General features: G+C 36.3%; 2 protein-coding genes across 2 annotated transcripts; both read left to right on the top strand.

Moving 5' to 3' along the window:
- Window positions 1–855: 855 nt before the first annotated feature.
- Window positions 856–2,407, top strand: psat1 (phosphoserine aminotransferase 1). Its single transcript, XM_065242724.1, has one exon. It carries the CDS (start codon window positions 960–962, stop codon window positions 2,067–2,069), a length of 1,110 nt encoding a protein of 369 aa, XP_065098796.1. The 5' UTR covers window positions 856–959; the 3' UTR covers window positions 2,070–2,407.
- A 23-nt stretch (window positions 2,408–2,430) lies between these two features.
- On the top strand, window positions 2,431–13,844 carry fra10ac1 (FRA10A associated CGG repeat 1). Its single transcript, XM_065242725.1, has 14 exons — window positions 2,431–2,501; window positions 2,990–3,069; window positions 3,768–3,860; window positions 3,942–3,987; window positions 4,418–4,494; window positions 4,835–4,918; window positions 5,017–5,101; window positions 5,216–5,261; window positions 9,825–9,938; window positions 10,495–10,537; window positions 10,623–10,744; window positions 10,911–10,955; window positions 12,460–12,547; window positions 13,426–13,844. The coding sequence occupies exons 1-14, from the start codon at window positions 2,463–2,465 to the stop codon at window positions 13,466–13,468; spliced, it is 1,005 nt and encodes a 334-aa protein (XP_065098797.1). The 5' UTR covers window positions 2,431–2,462; the 3' UTR covers window positions 13,469–13,844.
- Window positions 13,845–13,930: the final 86 nt, after the last annotated feature.

Below are 13,930 nucleotides of genomic sequence, written 5' to 3'. Positions count from 1 at the left end.
CCCTAAACACACACAAAGCAGATACACTTGTATTACTTATTTATTACAATATTTCAAATTCATTATTGCTATTAAACGTGAAATATTATTTGTAAAATACATCTATAATTGTAATTAACATACAAGTCATATTTTTGTATAACATACATTTTCATTATTATACTGTACATCCATTTTATTTGTGATTATGATAACATATGTATTTTGTATTATTATTTACTATTAATAATAAAATAATAATTTTACATAATTATGTGTTTCTATGTCTTAATATAATTTTTATTTTGTGTTAAATGTCACATCATCAATAATATTTATGCATATCAATTTTTAGCTTTTTATTTTTATTATTCTTATAAGAAGGACTATGGGATAGGGATGTTTCTGTGTTGGATGTTAGCCTGAGAACAGTAAGTTTCTGTCCTGGTCACTGGAAGTCTTTTTGCACTTCATTCATTTTTAGGATTTTTCTGAATAAAAGAGCAGTTGTTCTGCCCCTCACCCCCTCCTGTCACTCAATGAGCACCAGTTTTACACGAAAACAACTTGATTTATCGGGTGAATAATAAAGTCTGAATATATGAAGTAATAATGAAGCAGAAATCGATAGAGATTTCAGAGAACAAAGCCAAACAAACTATTATCGACAAACAATAACAAATAAGGACTGAATTGTTAGTCTATTTTTATCAGCAGCACATCTGTGGTCAAAAAATAAGTAAGCTCTTGTTTTACCTTTATATTAAAATATTATTTTAAACGCCTAAATAACAATTTTTTACACAAAGTGAGACAAAGGAACAGCGGTGATGCTCTGAGAAGGCGGGACTGTGGCTTGCTGTTGCATCATCAGCCTGCGCCTGTCTGCCAGACAAGCGGCGTGTCTGGACTCGGGAGTTCAGCATCTGATGTAAGTAGGTCAAGAGGCTCTTCAGTCGTACAGCCATATAACTTTAACGATGGATAGGAAACAGGTCGTCAATTTTGGAGCAGGACCGGCTAAACTTCCGCAGTCGGTTTTGGTCCAAGCACAAAAAGAGCTGCTAAATTACAATGGCACCGGGATAAGCGTTCTTGAAATGAGCCACAGATCATCTGATTTCGCTAAGATTATTAACACTACTGCAGACGCTCTGCGGGAACTTCTGCACGTTCCTGACAACTACAAAATACTTTTCTTCCAAGGTGGTGGTTCAGGACAGTTCAGCGCAGTTCCTCTAAATCTGATTGGTCTAAAAGAGGACAGATGTGCTGACTATCTGGTCACAGGAGCATGGTCTGCAAAGGCAGCTAAAGAGGCAGAGAAGTATGGAAAAGTGAATGTGGTCCATCCAAAACTGGACAGTTACAACAAGATACCAGAAAGAAGCACTTGGTCATTAAATCCTTCAGCTTCTTACGTTTACTACTGCTGCAATGAAACCGTGCATGGTGTTGAGTTCAACTTCATCCCTGACACCAAAGGAGTGGTTCTCGTCAGCGATATGTCGTCCAACTTTCTCTCACGGCCGGTAGATGTGTCAAAGTTTGGGCTGATATTTGCCGGTGCGCAGAAAAATGTCGGTTGTGCCGGTGTGACGGTTGTGATTGTAAGAGAGGATTTGTTGGGCAGAGCATCAAAAGAGTGCCCTGTTATAATGGACTATCAGGTGCAGGCTGAAAACAACTCTCTTTATAATACTCCTCCTTGCTTCAGCATCTACATCATGGGCTTAGTTCTGGAGTGGATAAGGAACCAAGGAGGGGCAGATGCCATGGATCAGCTCAACAAACAGAAAGCTGATATGATCAATGATATAATCGACCAGTCTAATGGGTTTTACTCGTGCCCTGTCGACGTGGCGTGCCGCAGCCGTATGAACATTCCATTCCGCATCGGGAAAAAGGAGGGAGATGAAAATCTTGAAAAGTCATTTTTGGATGGTGCCTCCAAGCTTGGCATGATTTCTCTAAAAGGACACCGGTCTGTGGGTGGCATCCGAGTTTCCTTGTACAATGCAGTGACCGTGGAAGATGCAAAGGCTCTTGTCACCTATATGGAACAATTCCTTAGAGATCACAAAAAATAGTTTTAATGAAAGTTATTTTTGGTAGAATTGTTCTCATCTGCACTAAAAAGAGTTCCTTGATTATGGCATCATTAGGCCAGAGTAACACTAGCAACTATGCAAGGATACAATTGTTATCCTTTGCTCTTACAAATCACGGCCATTGTTGGATCTTCTTACATAACGAGCTCTATGTGTATTCCAGTGTGCATTCGTGCATGTTAAAAACTGTTACAGTTTATTATTCCACAATGTTCTGTGTCTTATACTAAATTTGTTTAATGTGTCTAAAATGTTTAACAAATGAAAGTGAACTGTGATGGAAGCAAATGAAAATAAAACTACATAAAATAAAACAAGTGGTGGCGTGTTCTGTGACGTCATCAGCGCGCGCCACAGTGGCGTGCAGTAAACATGGAAGAGATGCAGGACCGAGTTTTAGATCTTGTTAAGGTGCGTTAACGTTATTTTGTGTTTTCTACAAGAGATGATTATTAACAGCACATCTGTATTCAAACTAAATCACTTAATAACATGAAGACGTGTCAGAAGTGACGCTTTATTTACTTTGATAACGGCGTATAGTTTTCATTTCAGAAGTGAATTAGCTGTTAAAATATTGCTTTATTACAATATCCTGTTCTGTCATTAGATCAGCTTCTAATGTAGTACGCTAATCTTAGTTTTTATAACATATTAACTTAGATATCTATTATATCGCATATGGTTTCTCGTGGATCGTGTTGTTTATTAAACGAAATGTAATGTTCAGTGCGCATCTGTTCTGCGCACTGTGGACTAGTGTGACATCATTTGTCCATTATATAGACAGCAGTTTTGGACACTTCTGAAGTAAAATGATTGACTCTGGGTTTTTGTGCTATAAAATCACTCTTGTTCTCGTGGTATGGTAATGCTGTGTTTTTGCTCTGTGATGATAGGTTCATGGAGGTGGAGGTTATGATTCAGACTTTAGTGATGAAGATGATGCTGGAGGAAAGTCTAAATATGGGGAGATCAGGTGTGGAGTACATGTTAATACACTGTAATCATTAAGATTTTACTTTACTGATCCTACTGACTTTACTGCAATTTACTTGTTTATAAAATGATTGATATGTTTAAAGGGGTCATAGAGTGAAAATCTGACTTTTTCCATGTTTAAGTCTTATAATTTAGTCCCCAGTGCTTCTATCAACCTAGAAAATGTAAAAAAGAACAACCCAGTAACTTTGTTTGGGTAAGCCATTCTTTGCAAACATGTTAAAAAAACAGATTTGCCTTTTTGGTAAGGTAGGTAGCAAGGCCAATAACAATAATACCGCCCCTTAATCTGCACTTTCCAACCACGACACTGCCATTTAGTGCAGAGAAAAAGATAAGAGAAAAACATAATTGACGGCACAGTTGAGTTTTAAATGCAACAAATCACCTTCATTGCATCAGTGTTTGCATTTCATCAGCTCATTTGCATTTTAAAGGACACGCCCAAAAATGGCACATTTTTGCTCAGGCCTACAAAGTGGCAATTTTAACATGTTATAATAAATTATCTGTGGAGTATTTCGAGTGAAAACCTAACATACACACTCTGGGGACACCAAATGTGTATTTTACATCTTTAAAAAATCTCATAATATGACTCCTTTAACTAATGTTGAACATCTCACAAAGTTAAATACATAAAAGCTCTATATGGCATTAAATCTGTGTTTTTAGGACTGGTAAAGATGAGCTGTTACGTAAGCCCTTTCAGAAAGGAAAAGACGGAAGTGTGGCTCATAAGAATGTGGCTGCAGCTGAATGGGACAGGTAGAAACAAACACACCTGTTACCTTTCACTGTTTATTAAAAAATTATTAAATGAAAAACAAATGATCTGTTTTACTGCAGAGAGGAAGCCAGAAACCGTCGACATCACCTCATCTCAATGAACGCTGTATCCGTAGTCCATTTCTATCTAAAATAATACTTTATGGGGTGGTTTCCCGGACCGGGCTTATCCTAGTCCCCGACTATAATAAGTTGCTTTAATTTAAAAACATTTTGCACTGGTGTAACTTAACATACGATAGTGTCATTGTTTTGTGTCAAGATGGAAACTAATATTGTTTATTTGTAAAACTACTTAAAAAGGCCTAGTGCTGGATTAATCTAAACCCTGTCTGGGAAACTGCCCCTGTGTGTTTTAATCTTTTAGACTTGTTTTAGACTAGGATGTATGACTAAATAACATTTGTATAAAATTGAATAAGATGCATTGTGTTGGTCTGCAGAAGATTCCAGAATTATAAAGATTTTTAAAGCTGAAAACATCACACACTTTATACAATTCTGTTGTTAAGAGTTCCCTAACAACATGCCATTAGTTCGACCGTCACAAGAAGTTTGTCAGCGACTACATACTCTACTATGGAGGGAAAATTGAAGACTTCAGACGATCAATGTAAGAATTTAAGTTTTAGACAAACTCTTTTACTCTAGTTAAAGGTAATGCGTGTCACACTATCCCACCTTAATATTCAGACTTACTGTAAGTGTTGAAATATAACATTTGTCTGTGTGGTATTGTTAAAACATGAAACTGTGTGTCTGAGCAGCTCAAATACACCTAATACATCAACATTATACAGCATAACTTTTGATTTTGATATATATTATTATTACAGCTCTCTTTGATGACAGTAGACTTCAGTTTACCTTTAATTTAATTCAAATGTACTCACAAGATTTTGGAAATGGTTACTGAGCAGAACACGTCTGTCTGCCTGCCTATCTGTCTAAAGGTGTAAAGATAAGACAGACCTGGACGTGGTGAGAGAAAACCATCGATTCCTGTGGAGAGATGAGGATGAGGAGGAGATGACATGGTAATATCTGCTCATCTCTAGTTCACTATTTATTGCTGTATTTCTGTCATTCTGATTTCTGTGCCGTCACCATTAAACAATGTCTGTGACATTTTCAGGGAGAAGGAGCTGGCAAAGAAATACTATGACAAACTTTTTAAAGAGTACTGTATCTCAGACCTCAGCAAATACAAAGAAAACAAGGTTTGTCTTTTCTCTTTTGTGTTCCTCAGCATTATAATAAACACTTGAAAATAAATTCTAAATTAAATATATGATGATATTTCATGTTCGCATCTTATACATTTTTTTTACAAGTTTGGGTTTAGGTGGCGCATTGAAAATGAAGTTATATCTGGAAAAGGTAATGGAAAAATATTTATTTTACAATCACTCATGCTCTTACATGCATAGACACATTTGGTTACTGAATGGACATAATTGGAGGGAATGGGTGTTTCTCAATGTCAAGGATAATTCCTTGGCAGGACTCGTCTTTCCAAGTCACTTCCTTCATAGGCTAGACGAGGCTCCTCTTCAGCATTTGCAGAACACGTAAATGGAACAGGCTAGCAAGTGCACATCATTGCGTCATTACGTCAGCGAAAAGGTGTGCTTTTGGCACGCATAGGATTGTGGGTGATTTGAGAGCTCGAAGAGCGCGAAGGATACACATTTGCATCCTTTCCTGGGACTCACTCCTTGGTTGAAATTCCGAGGAATTTCGACATTGGAACAGTCCTTTGACGGATGCCAATGACTTCCTCGAAATTCTGGCTTACAAGGATTCTTCCTTGACATTGAGAAACACCCACTTTGTTTTAAGGTCTGATGGATATATTATTGGAAAACATTACTGTCCTTTGATTTACCACTAGATGGAGATGCAGTTTCACCTCATGTACACCTCTGTGTTAATGCTCTGAATGATAAATAACATCATACAAATTCTCATTTAACCCTTAAAAACAAAACACTTTTCTGGCCTCTGACCTGCTCTGTTCTTGCTGTTTATTTATGAAGTTATTTTATCATGACAATTATTGTTTTAAGTGTTTTGTGCCCAAATCTACATCCTTATTACTATTGCACATACTTTAGTACAAATTACACATAGCTTGTACAGTATTGTGTTGGACATGAATGCTTGTACTTTTGTTTGAGATGTAAATGATTGTTGAGGTTCAGTAACTTGATGATCTGGATGCAGTTGGGATCAAAAGTTTACATACATCTCACAGTATCTGGAAACTGATGAAAGGTTTTAAATTTAGTTCTGTTTGAACAGAGCTGTTTGACCTGAATAATAGCTGAATAATAACATAATTTTAAAAATATCCCAGCTGAAAAGTTTACATACACCTGATTCAATGTTACCTCTACTTTTAGTGAACTTGTTTGTTTTTTGATGTTGTTTATGGGTTTCTTGTTTGTCCTGAGTCATTAAACTCTTCACAGATCTTCAGAAAATCCTACAGGTCTTTACATTTCAGCATCTACTTAATATTTGAACCCTGTTCAAGAGTTTGATGTTTAGATTTATCTTTTCACATAGAGGACAATCAAGAGACTCATACACACATGTATGTAAACTTTTGAACTGGGTTCTTTTAAAAATAAAATAAACTTTCTTTAAACATCTTTGATGTAAATGGTAAATGGACTGCATTTATATAGCGCTTTTAACAGACCTATGGCCATCCAAAGCGCTTTACAATTTGCCTCACATTCACCCATTCACTCACACATTCATACACCGACGGCGGTGTCAGCCATGCAAGGCGCCAGCCAGCTCGTCGGGAGCGGCTGGGGTTAGGGGTCTTGCTCAAGGACACCTCGACACTTGGTCCGGTGGAGCCGGGGATTGAACCACCAACCTTCTGGTTTGTAGACAACCTACATGAACCACTAGGCCACTGTCGCCCCGTAAACATCTTTGATGTGAAATAACTTGTTCAGGGCACGACTAAATTAAAAACTGTGTGTGTGTGTGTGTGTGTGTGTACCATCAGCCAGCAGGTGTTTCCTAAACTCTAAGCTACAGCTTGACAAACGCTCACACGCATGTGATGCAACACATACTTGCACTGAGTGAAAAAACTGTTTGTGTATTGTTGGCATATTGTTGATGTTTGTGAGTATTGTGAGTGAGTTCGAAGATAATAAAGGTTTAACTGTGATCATCATCATCTTCAGTGTCTTTAAGAGCTCACGTGAGTTTAGCCGAAGATCTCAGTGGTTGTATGTACGTCAGAAGAGATCATTCAGTGTGACATTAATCCTCAACGTGACTCTGATGTCTCACTTTCTCGCTCTTTAGCTCACATTTTAATCATTAGTTTCTTACTTAAGAAAGTAGTTAGTGACATTATCAGCTACTAACAATAAGTGTCTACATTAAAGAACATTTAATTTGTCACTTATTTAAAGATATTTCGGTTTACTTTGATATTTTTGTTGACTTTGGATAAAAACCGTTATGTGTCTCATTCAGGGTGAGAGGATTAAACATATACTTTGATATTTTAAAGATGGAGTAAAGAGCTGAGGTTTATATTGAGATCTGATCCAGACTGTTGGAGGTGTGTTGTGTGAGGTCACTGATGATGACGCACGCCGTGTTGGACTTTAATCTGAAGGATTCCCCTGTAATCCTGCAGGAGATTTCCCTGAGGTCAACACTGACCAGGCCATAGTAAAGGTCATGAGAGGAGAGATTTACTCTCTATTACTGTATGTTCACATCTCATCATGAGCACACTTCACTTATAATGTCTTATATTGCATTTAGCCAACGCTTTTGTCCAAACCAACTTACAAAGATTAGGAAACAATAAAAGCGATGTGTCATATGGAGGCAATAATACAGAAGGTGCTTATACCAAGATATAAGTTTTTCACTATGCCGAAACAATACCTAAAAAAAAAGAAATAGTTAGTTTAGGAATTGAAGACACAATGTCTCCCCCTGTGAAAGACTCTGCACAGTTTGGTTTAGGAAGAACGAGGATAAGGCACTGGCCAGCGCATGTTTTTGGAAGTCGACGCACTTTTTTATGGCAGTGTGAATTACTGGATGTGTATAGATTGATTTATTCTGCACACAGTGAAATACTACATATACTACACATATAGTGGAGAGAGAAAGTATGTGAACCCCTAGAAATAAATTGTTTTTCTACAGTGATTTGCCATAAAATGTGATTCGATTCTCATCTAGGTCACAACAATAGACAAACACAATGTTCATAATTCTAGTTTCTAGTTTGAAAACAGCCAATAAACATTAACAGTGCTGGAGGAAAATGTAAGTGAAAATGTGGTTTAGTGCTACTTTGATTGATTAAAAGACACTCAAACATTTTAACTCTTTCACCGCCAGCGTTTTTAAAAAAAGTTGCCAGCCAGCGCCAGCGTTTTTCATGATTTTCACCAAAGTTTAATGCCTTCCAGAAAATGTTCTTCTTTAAATATATAAACATACAATATACCAAATCAAAGACCCTCTGCTTTCAAACAAAAAAAAAAAAAACGTTTCATCCTACCTTTAGTGGTTCTTTTGTAATCAGCTTTTGAATATGGGTAGGTTTCTGCAAAAACACCACATTTTGAGCACAAAGTAGAGATAATTCCATTTTTGTGACGGACTTTTCATAGAGATCCCATTCAGAGCGCTCTTTAAAGTCGCAATGAAATTGTAATGAAAAACTATATATTTTTAATATTGTGGTATTATTAACAAATGACTTCTCTGTGAGCTTCATTATTTTTTTAAAATTCGTGTGTGCTCATAATCTTTAATCAAAAATGCAAATCTCCTCCCCTCCTAAAAACGATCTCTCTTCACTTCCGGTCAAAAGTATGGCAGGTGGGCGGGGTCCGGGAGAAGATCGCAGCGATTAGCAATTAGCAACACGACCCAACTTCAAACGATCCAATCAGATCTCGATGGACAAATTCAAATCCAGCCCTGCCTTATTTCATCTCAAAAGCCATTTCATTCGGATATACGTCACTACGGGGAAAATAAGGGAATCGCTACTTCCGTTTCATGGCGACTTTAAAACAGACACGGACATGCAGCCGCTTGCCATAGGGCAATACTTCCGGGTTAAATAGTTGATAATAGCGGTATTGCGGAAAGACGGAAAATCTCGTCATTGACAGGGAAGCGTTTTCTCTTGATTGACGAGATATCTATAGAAGCAACGGACAAGGAGATCAGTGAGTACATAACAGCTACCATAGTTGCAACACGCATTTGGAAAAGCGAGGCGCTAGAAAGCACTGTTCGTTTGAATGCAAAATACAATTTCATCACTAGATGGGGGTAAATCCTACTTATTGTCCCTTTAAGAAAACAAAATGTGTCATTTGGAGTGACCTAGTCAAAGCCCAGACCTTAACCTCATAGAGATGCTGTGGAAAGACATCAGAAGAGTGATTCACACCAGACATCCTATAAATGTGTCTGAGTTTAAGCGATTTTGTAAAGGGGAATGAACAAAAATTCCTTCTGAACGATGTGCAGGTCTGATTCAGAACTACTGAAAGTGCTTGCTTGAAGTAATTGCTGCCAAAGGAGGTTCTTACATTTTCCTTTGTCTATTGTTGTGACCTAGATGAGGATCAGATCACATTTTATGACAAAACACCGTAGAAAAACAGTTTATTCCTAGGGAGATATATATGTTCAGATGTTATTATGTTGTTGTTTATGGTGTGAACTGACATGTCTGATGTTTTCTCTCTTTTGGTGATTGTCTGTGTGGAAAAATTTCTACATTTGTGTTGTATTTTAACTGGTGATTTAAAGCAAAAAGAACAAAATGTTGGCACACTGTTGTATTAAACACACACACAGATGTGTAAAGTTTTGTGTTTATTATCTACAGTTACAGTTTAATATCTGTCTTTCTTTCCTTAGGTCAGTTTGTGTGTGGAAACAAGCGTTGTGAGATGAAGGACGGTCTAAAGAGTTGGGAGGTTAACTTTGCATACGTAGAGCAGGGAGAGAAGAGAAACGCCCTGGTGAAACTGCGTAAGTTTTTCATCAATAACCTTCAAGCTTTCATCTCTGAGGAATCGGGGAAGACCACGTCTGTCTGTCTCTCTGTCTGTCTTTCTATATGTGTGCATGACTGCATAGTGCATACTGCTTGCTATAGAGATGAAGTATGAAGGTAACAATACTTAACAAAGAGCATCTGTGATGGGTTTTCATTGAAACTGGTAGAACACAAAACAAAGTAATACACAAACTTGATTCAAATGAGAATAAAGAAGTCTTCACTGTTTTGGGGTTTCCATCCAATTGTGAAGTGAACCTTTTCAAAATTCTCAAAACAAGAAAAACAAACTACATATTACTCCCCCTTGCCTAAATGAAAAAACACCTCAAGCGAACGTTAAAACTTTTTTGCAAATTAAGGGATTTTTATTCGTTTCCATCACTCGTTTCTTATGCGATACTTCAAAATGTGTGTAAAATCAGGGTGATGAAAACCCAAATTAAAGCTCTAAATGACATTTGAAATGTGTTGTTTATTACAATCACCCTTAAAATCAGCTATTGAGATTGTCGTCATGTTTTTTAGGTCTTTGTCCAGAATGTTCCTTCAAACTCAACTATCATCATCAGTAAAAACATTTCAACACTTTTACATATGAATATGAACATATGAAGAGACTCAACACTCAATGGCTCTCATCATTTCTGTTCCAGGAGAAAAGAAATCAAAGTTCAGAAGAAACAGCCATCCAAAGATCCTGTGGAAAAGTTACACTTGAAAAAATCCAGAAAATATAAACGCAAAGACAAACGGAAACACAAAAAGAGACGCAAAGGCAAGATTCTTTCAGGTTTAATAAATAGTTTTTGTGACACTGCATCGTTTCAGTACGTGTGCATCTGTATTGTGTCTTAAAGTGTGAGATGTCTAAAGGACATCATGCTTAATGCTTAAGATATTTGAAAACAAGCGATGTTAAATCTCATTTGTTTTGTGTACAGAGTTCACCTCATCAGATTCAGAGAAGCCTCAGGGATCAGACTCAGGTATGAAGGTCACTCCAGCTGAACATCTCTCTATCTCTATCTACATCTTTAAACCCGCTGGCAGTCACACGCTGAATATTTCTCCTGTCACTGTAAATCAATCACTTAAATAACTCCAGCTGAGGTCATTAAGTTCATATAGCTCAGAAAAATTGCAGATATGTCAATAATATTACAGCGAGAGCTCATTTTGATCAAGCGTACAGTTAAGAGAAGAAATAAAGCTCAAAGTTTTTAAGCAGGCTAATCTTCAGTAGATCTTTAGTCCAAAAGCTTTGATGTGCTGTGATGATAGAGATCTGGGGGCGTATTACAGAAAAGTCCTAACTTTAAAATCTTATCTTAACTGTTTGGTAACCATGGTAATTTCAGTTAGGACCTCATTTAAGACAAAAGCTATTACAGAATGATGTTCCTAAATGTATTATCTTATCTTAACTGCAGATAGGAAAGTGGTATTACAGAAGCATCCTAACTTGACAAAACATCCTAAAAACGGTCTTAACTTTAGGGTAACCTCACAGGTGTCCTAACTTAAAACTTTAATGATAGCCAGCTGAAACAATCACATTATGATAGAGCTGCGGGAGAGTGACATTACATTTTTAACAAAGTGGAGGATGAAAAACATCAATGTTTGTTTTTGGATTACTCTTTGAATGTTTTTTTACCTTCACACATTCACATAATCACAATGTTTCTCACTACTGGAGCGGTCTTTCAATTTCTGTCATCCCTCTTTATTAAAAAACAGTTATCTTATCCGTGAACACTTGATGGGATTATAGTGAATACAGTACACACTTGACTCAGCATCTATTTCTTGTCATGTCTCTATCAAATGTTGAAATGTACAATAGTATCCTAGCACTTAGGAAGAATAATTTTTTTAATTTTTGTAAGTCACATTAGCTTAATGTTTAAATTGAACGGTAACTGATAGATGATGTGCTAAAACACTAATACAAAAAACACAGACTATGATTACTATGAATTTAATAAAATGTATTTTTCTGGCCCATTGAAATTAAAAGGACAATTCTTTTGTTTACTGTAGCAGCAGCTCACGCATTGCTGGTTGCTTGGTAACAGACATGACAGTTGATAGCCGAGCATGATTAAGCGATTTGGGATTTCCTAACTAGAGATGAGATAAGATTTGGTGAAATAAGATGAGAATCCTAAATCAATTTAAGATTTGCTTCTGTAATATGAATTTGTGAAAAATCTTAACTTAACACATCATATCTTAAGTTAAGACCTAAGATAGAAAGTTTCTGTAATACGCCCCCTGATGTATAACTGAGGCACTTTTCTTTTAACTTAGTCAAACCTCTAACAATAGCATACCGTACAAACAGCATACAGTACCATCGACCTACATCTCTATAACATAAGTGTTGCGTTCATCACTGAGGTTTTCCTGAGCCACTTTAAACCTCTGCTTCTCTTAACACAATCCTCTTGGTGTATGAGTGTAATGATGTATATTCTCCACACACAGAGAATGAAGACGAGGAAGAAGAAGATGAAGGTCCTTCAGAATCAGAACATTGGAAGGGTCCAGCGCCCGCTGTTGATGAAAAATCACGGTGAGATTTTAGAGATAAAAAATATTGTTAAGCCCTATTCGGACAGTAGTTGTCTTGTGGGAATTTAATTGCTGTAATTTAATTCCACATCTCTGGGTTTATAAAAGGGGATCAATGTAAAAGTCATTCTGCACTTTTACCTTTTAGACCACTGAAGCAGCTTCGCGTTTATTCTGCGTCTTTTTTGCATGCATTTTAAACATTGACATCTTCATAACTGAAATGATAAGAAGTATATATGGGCACAATATTTAATCGCTCTTCTACAGCGAGTGCAAGCTGATATAAATAAAGAGAAGAAAATCATGAAAACATTTAAAATGTCTAGTGCTGTCAAAGATTAATCACGATTAATCGAATACAAAATAAGAGTTTGTGTTTGTATAATATACGTGTAATTATTATTTATAATACAACCAAATACATATATAAATAATTTTTTTCTTAAATGTATACATATTTTTATTATTTATATAATATATAAAATATAAATAAAATATATACAGTAGTTACATTAATGTGTATTTATATGTACATATATATGTGTTAAATAATATATTATGCAAACACAAACTTTTATTTTGTGTGCAATTTAATCAGGATTAATCATTTGACAGACCTACAAATATCTATTATCAGTGCTAAATAAAATTTTTAAATGTATTTAATTACACAACAGTATATACATATAATCAAATATCCGGGTCACACATCCACCGCAAATTTATCTTCATCCAAAAGCAGGAGTTTTATCACGGAGGAGGCATGCAAATATATTTAATATCCTCATTAGAAACAATTATTGTCCCAATAGGGCTTTAGTCTTCTTCTAAAACCTTCAGCATTGACTAACCTCAACATCTCTGTTTATCTTTCAGGGAGGAAGAATTTGATGAGTATTTTGAAGACATGTTTCTCTGAGTCGCTTATGTTTTGTATAGTTTATTGATTAAAAGTCAGCAGTCCTTTAGGACAAAGTGAGGAGATATTATAATAAAAGTTATTCGGTCAGTTTATGTTTACATGCGTGTGCAGGTGATCTTCAGTCCTGTATTTCCCAAACAAGGAAAATAAGCAAAGAGATTTAGTTTACGATGAAACATTTGAGGAAACTCTGAGCTGACAGTGTAAAGGTCACACTTGTCTCAGCTGTCACCTGATCCTCTTTACCTGGAGATAATCCAGTTTTACTAGTTAATCCCCAGCTCAATAGAGAAACTCCTGACATGTCCTTTAAACAAACGGTCACAGAGACCTCAGACCATTGAGTTAAATGATTAATAAAAACTCAAGAATACTCCCAATCATCTGTTTATTTCATCATTTACAGGCTTGTTTATGTGTGCGACTGTAGAAGAACATCAAACATTATGTCAAGATTTA

Source organism: Paramisgurnus dabryanus, chromosome 1 (assembly GCF_030506205.2).
Source record: "Paramisgurnus dabryanus chromosome 1, PD_genome_1.1, whole genome shotgun sequence".
Taxonomy (NCBI): domain Eukaryota; kingdom Metazoa; phylum Chordata; class Actinopteri; order Cypriniformes; family Cobitidae; genus Paramisgurnus; species Paramisgurnus dabryanus.
Note: the sequence above shows the minus strand (reverse complement) of the source record. Positions and strands in the feature narration are given on the sequence as shown.

Bases quoted from the DNA above. Each gene is read 5' to 3' on its own strand.
- psat1 (XM_065242724.1), top strand. From the start codon at position 960: ATGGATAGGAAACAGGTCGTCAATTTTGGAGCAGGACCGGCTAAACTT.
- fra10ac1 (XM_065242725.1), top strand. From the start codon at position 2,463: ATGGAAGAGATGCAGGACCGAGTTTTAGATCTTGTTAAG. The intron at 2,502-2,989 runs GTGCGTTAACGT...CTGTGATGATAG, and splicing joins GAGTTTTAGATCTTGTTAAG to GTTCATGGAGGTGGAGGTTA. The intron at 3,988-4,417 runs GTATCCGTAGTC...ACATGCCATTAG, and splicing joins ACCTCATCTCAATGAACGCT to TTCGACCGTCACAAGAAGTT.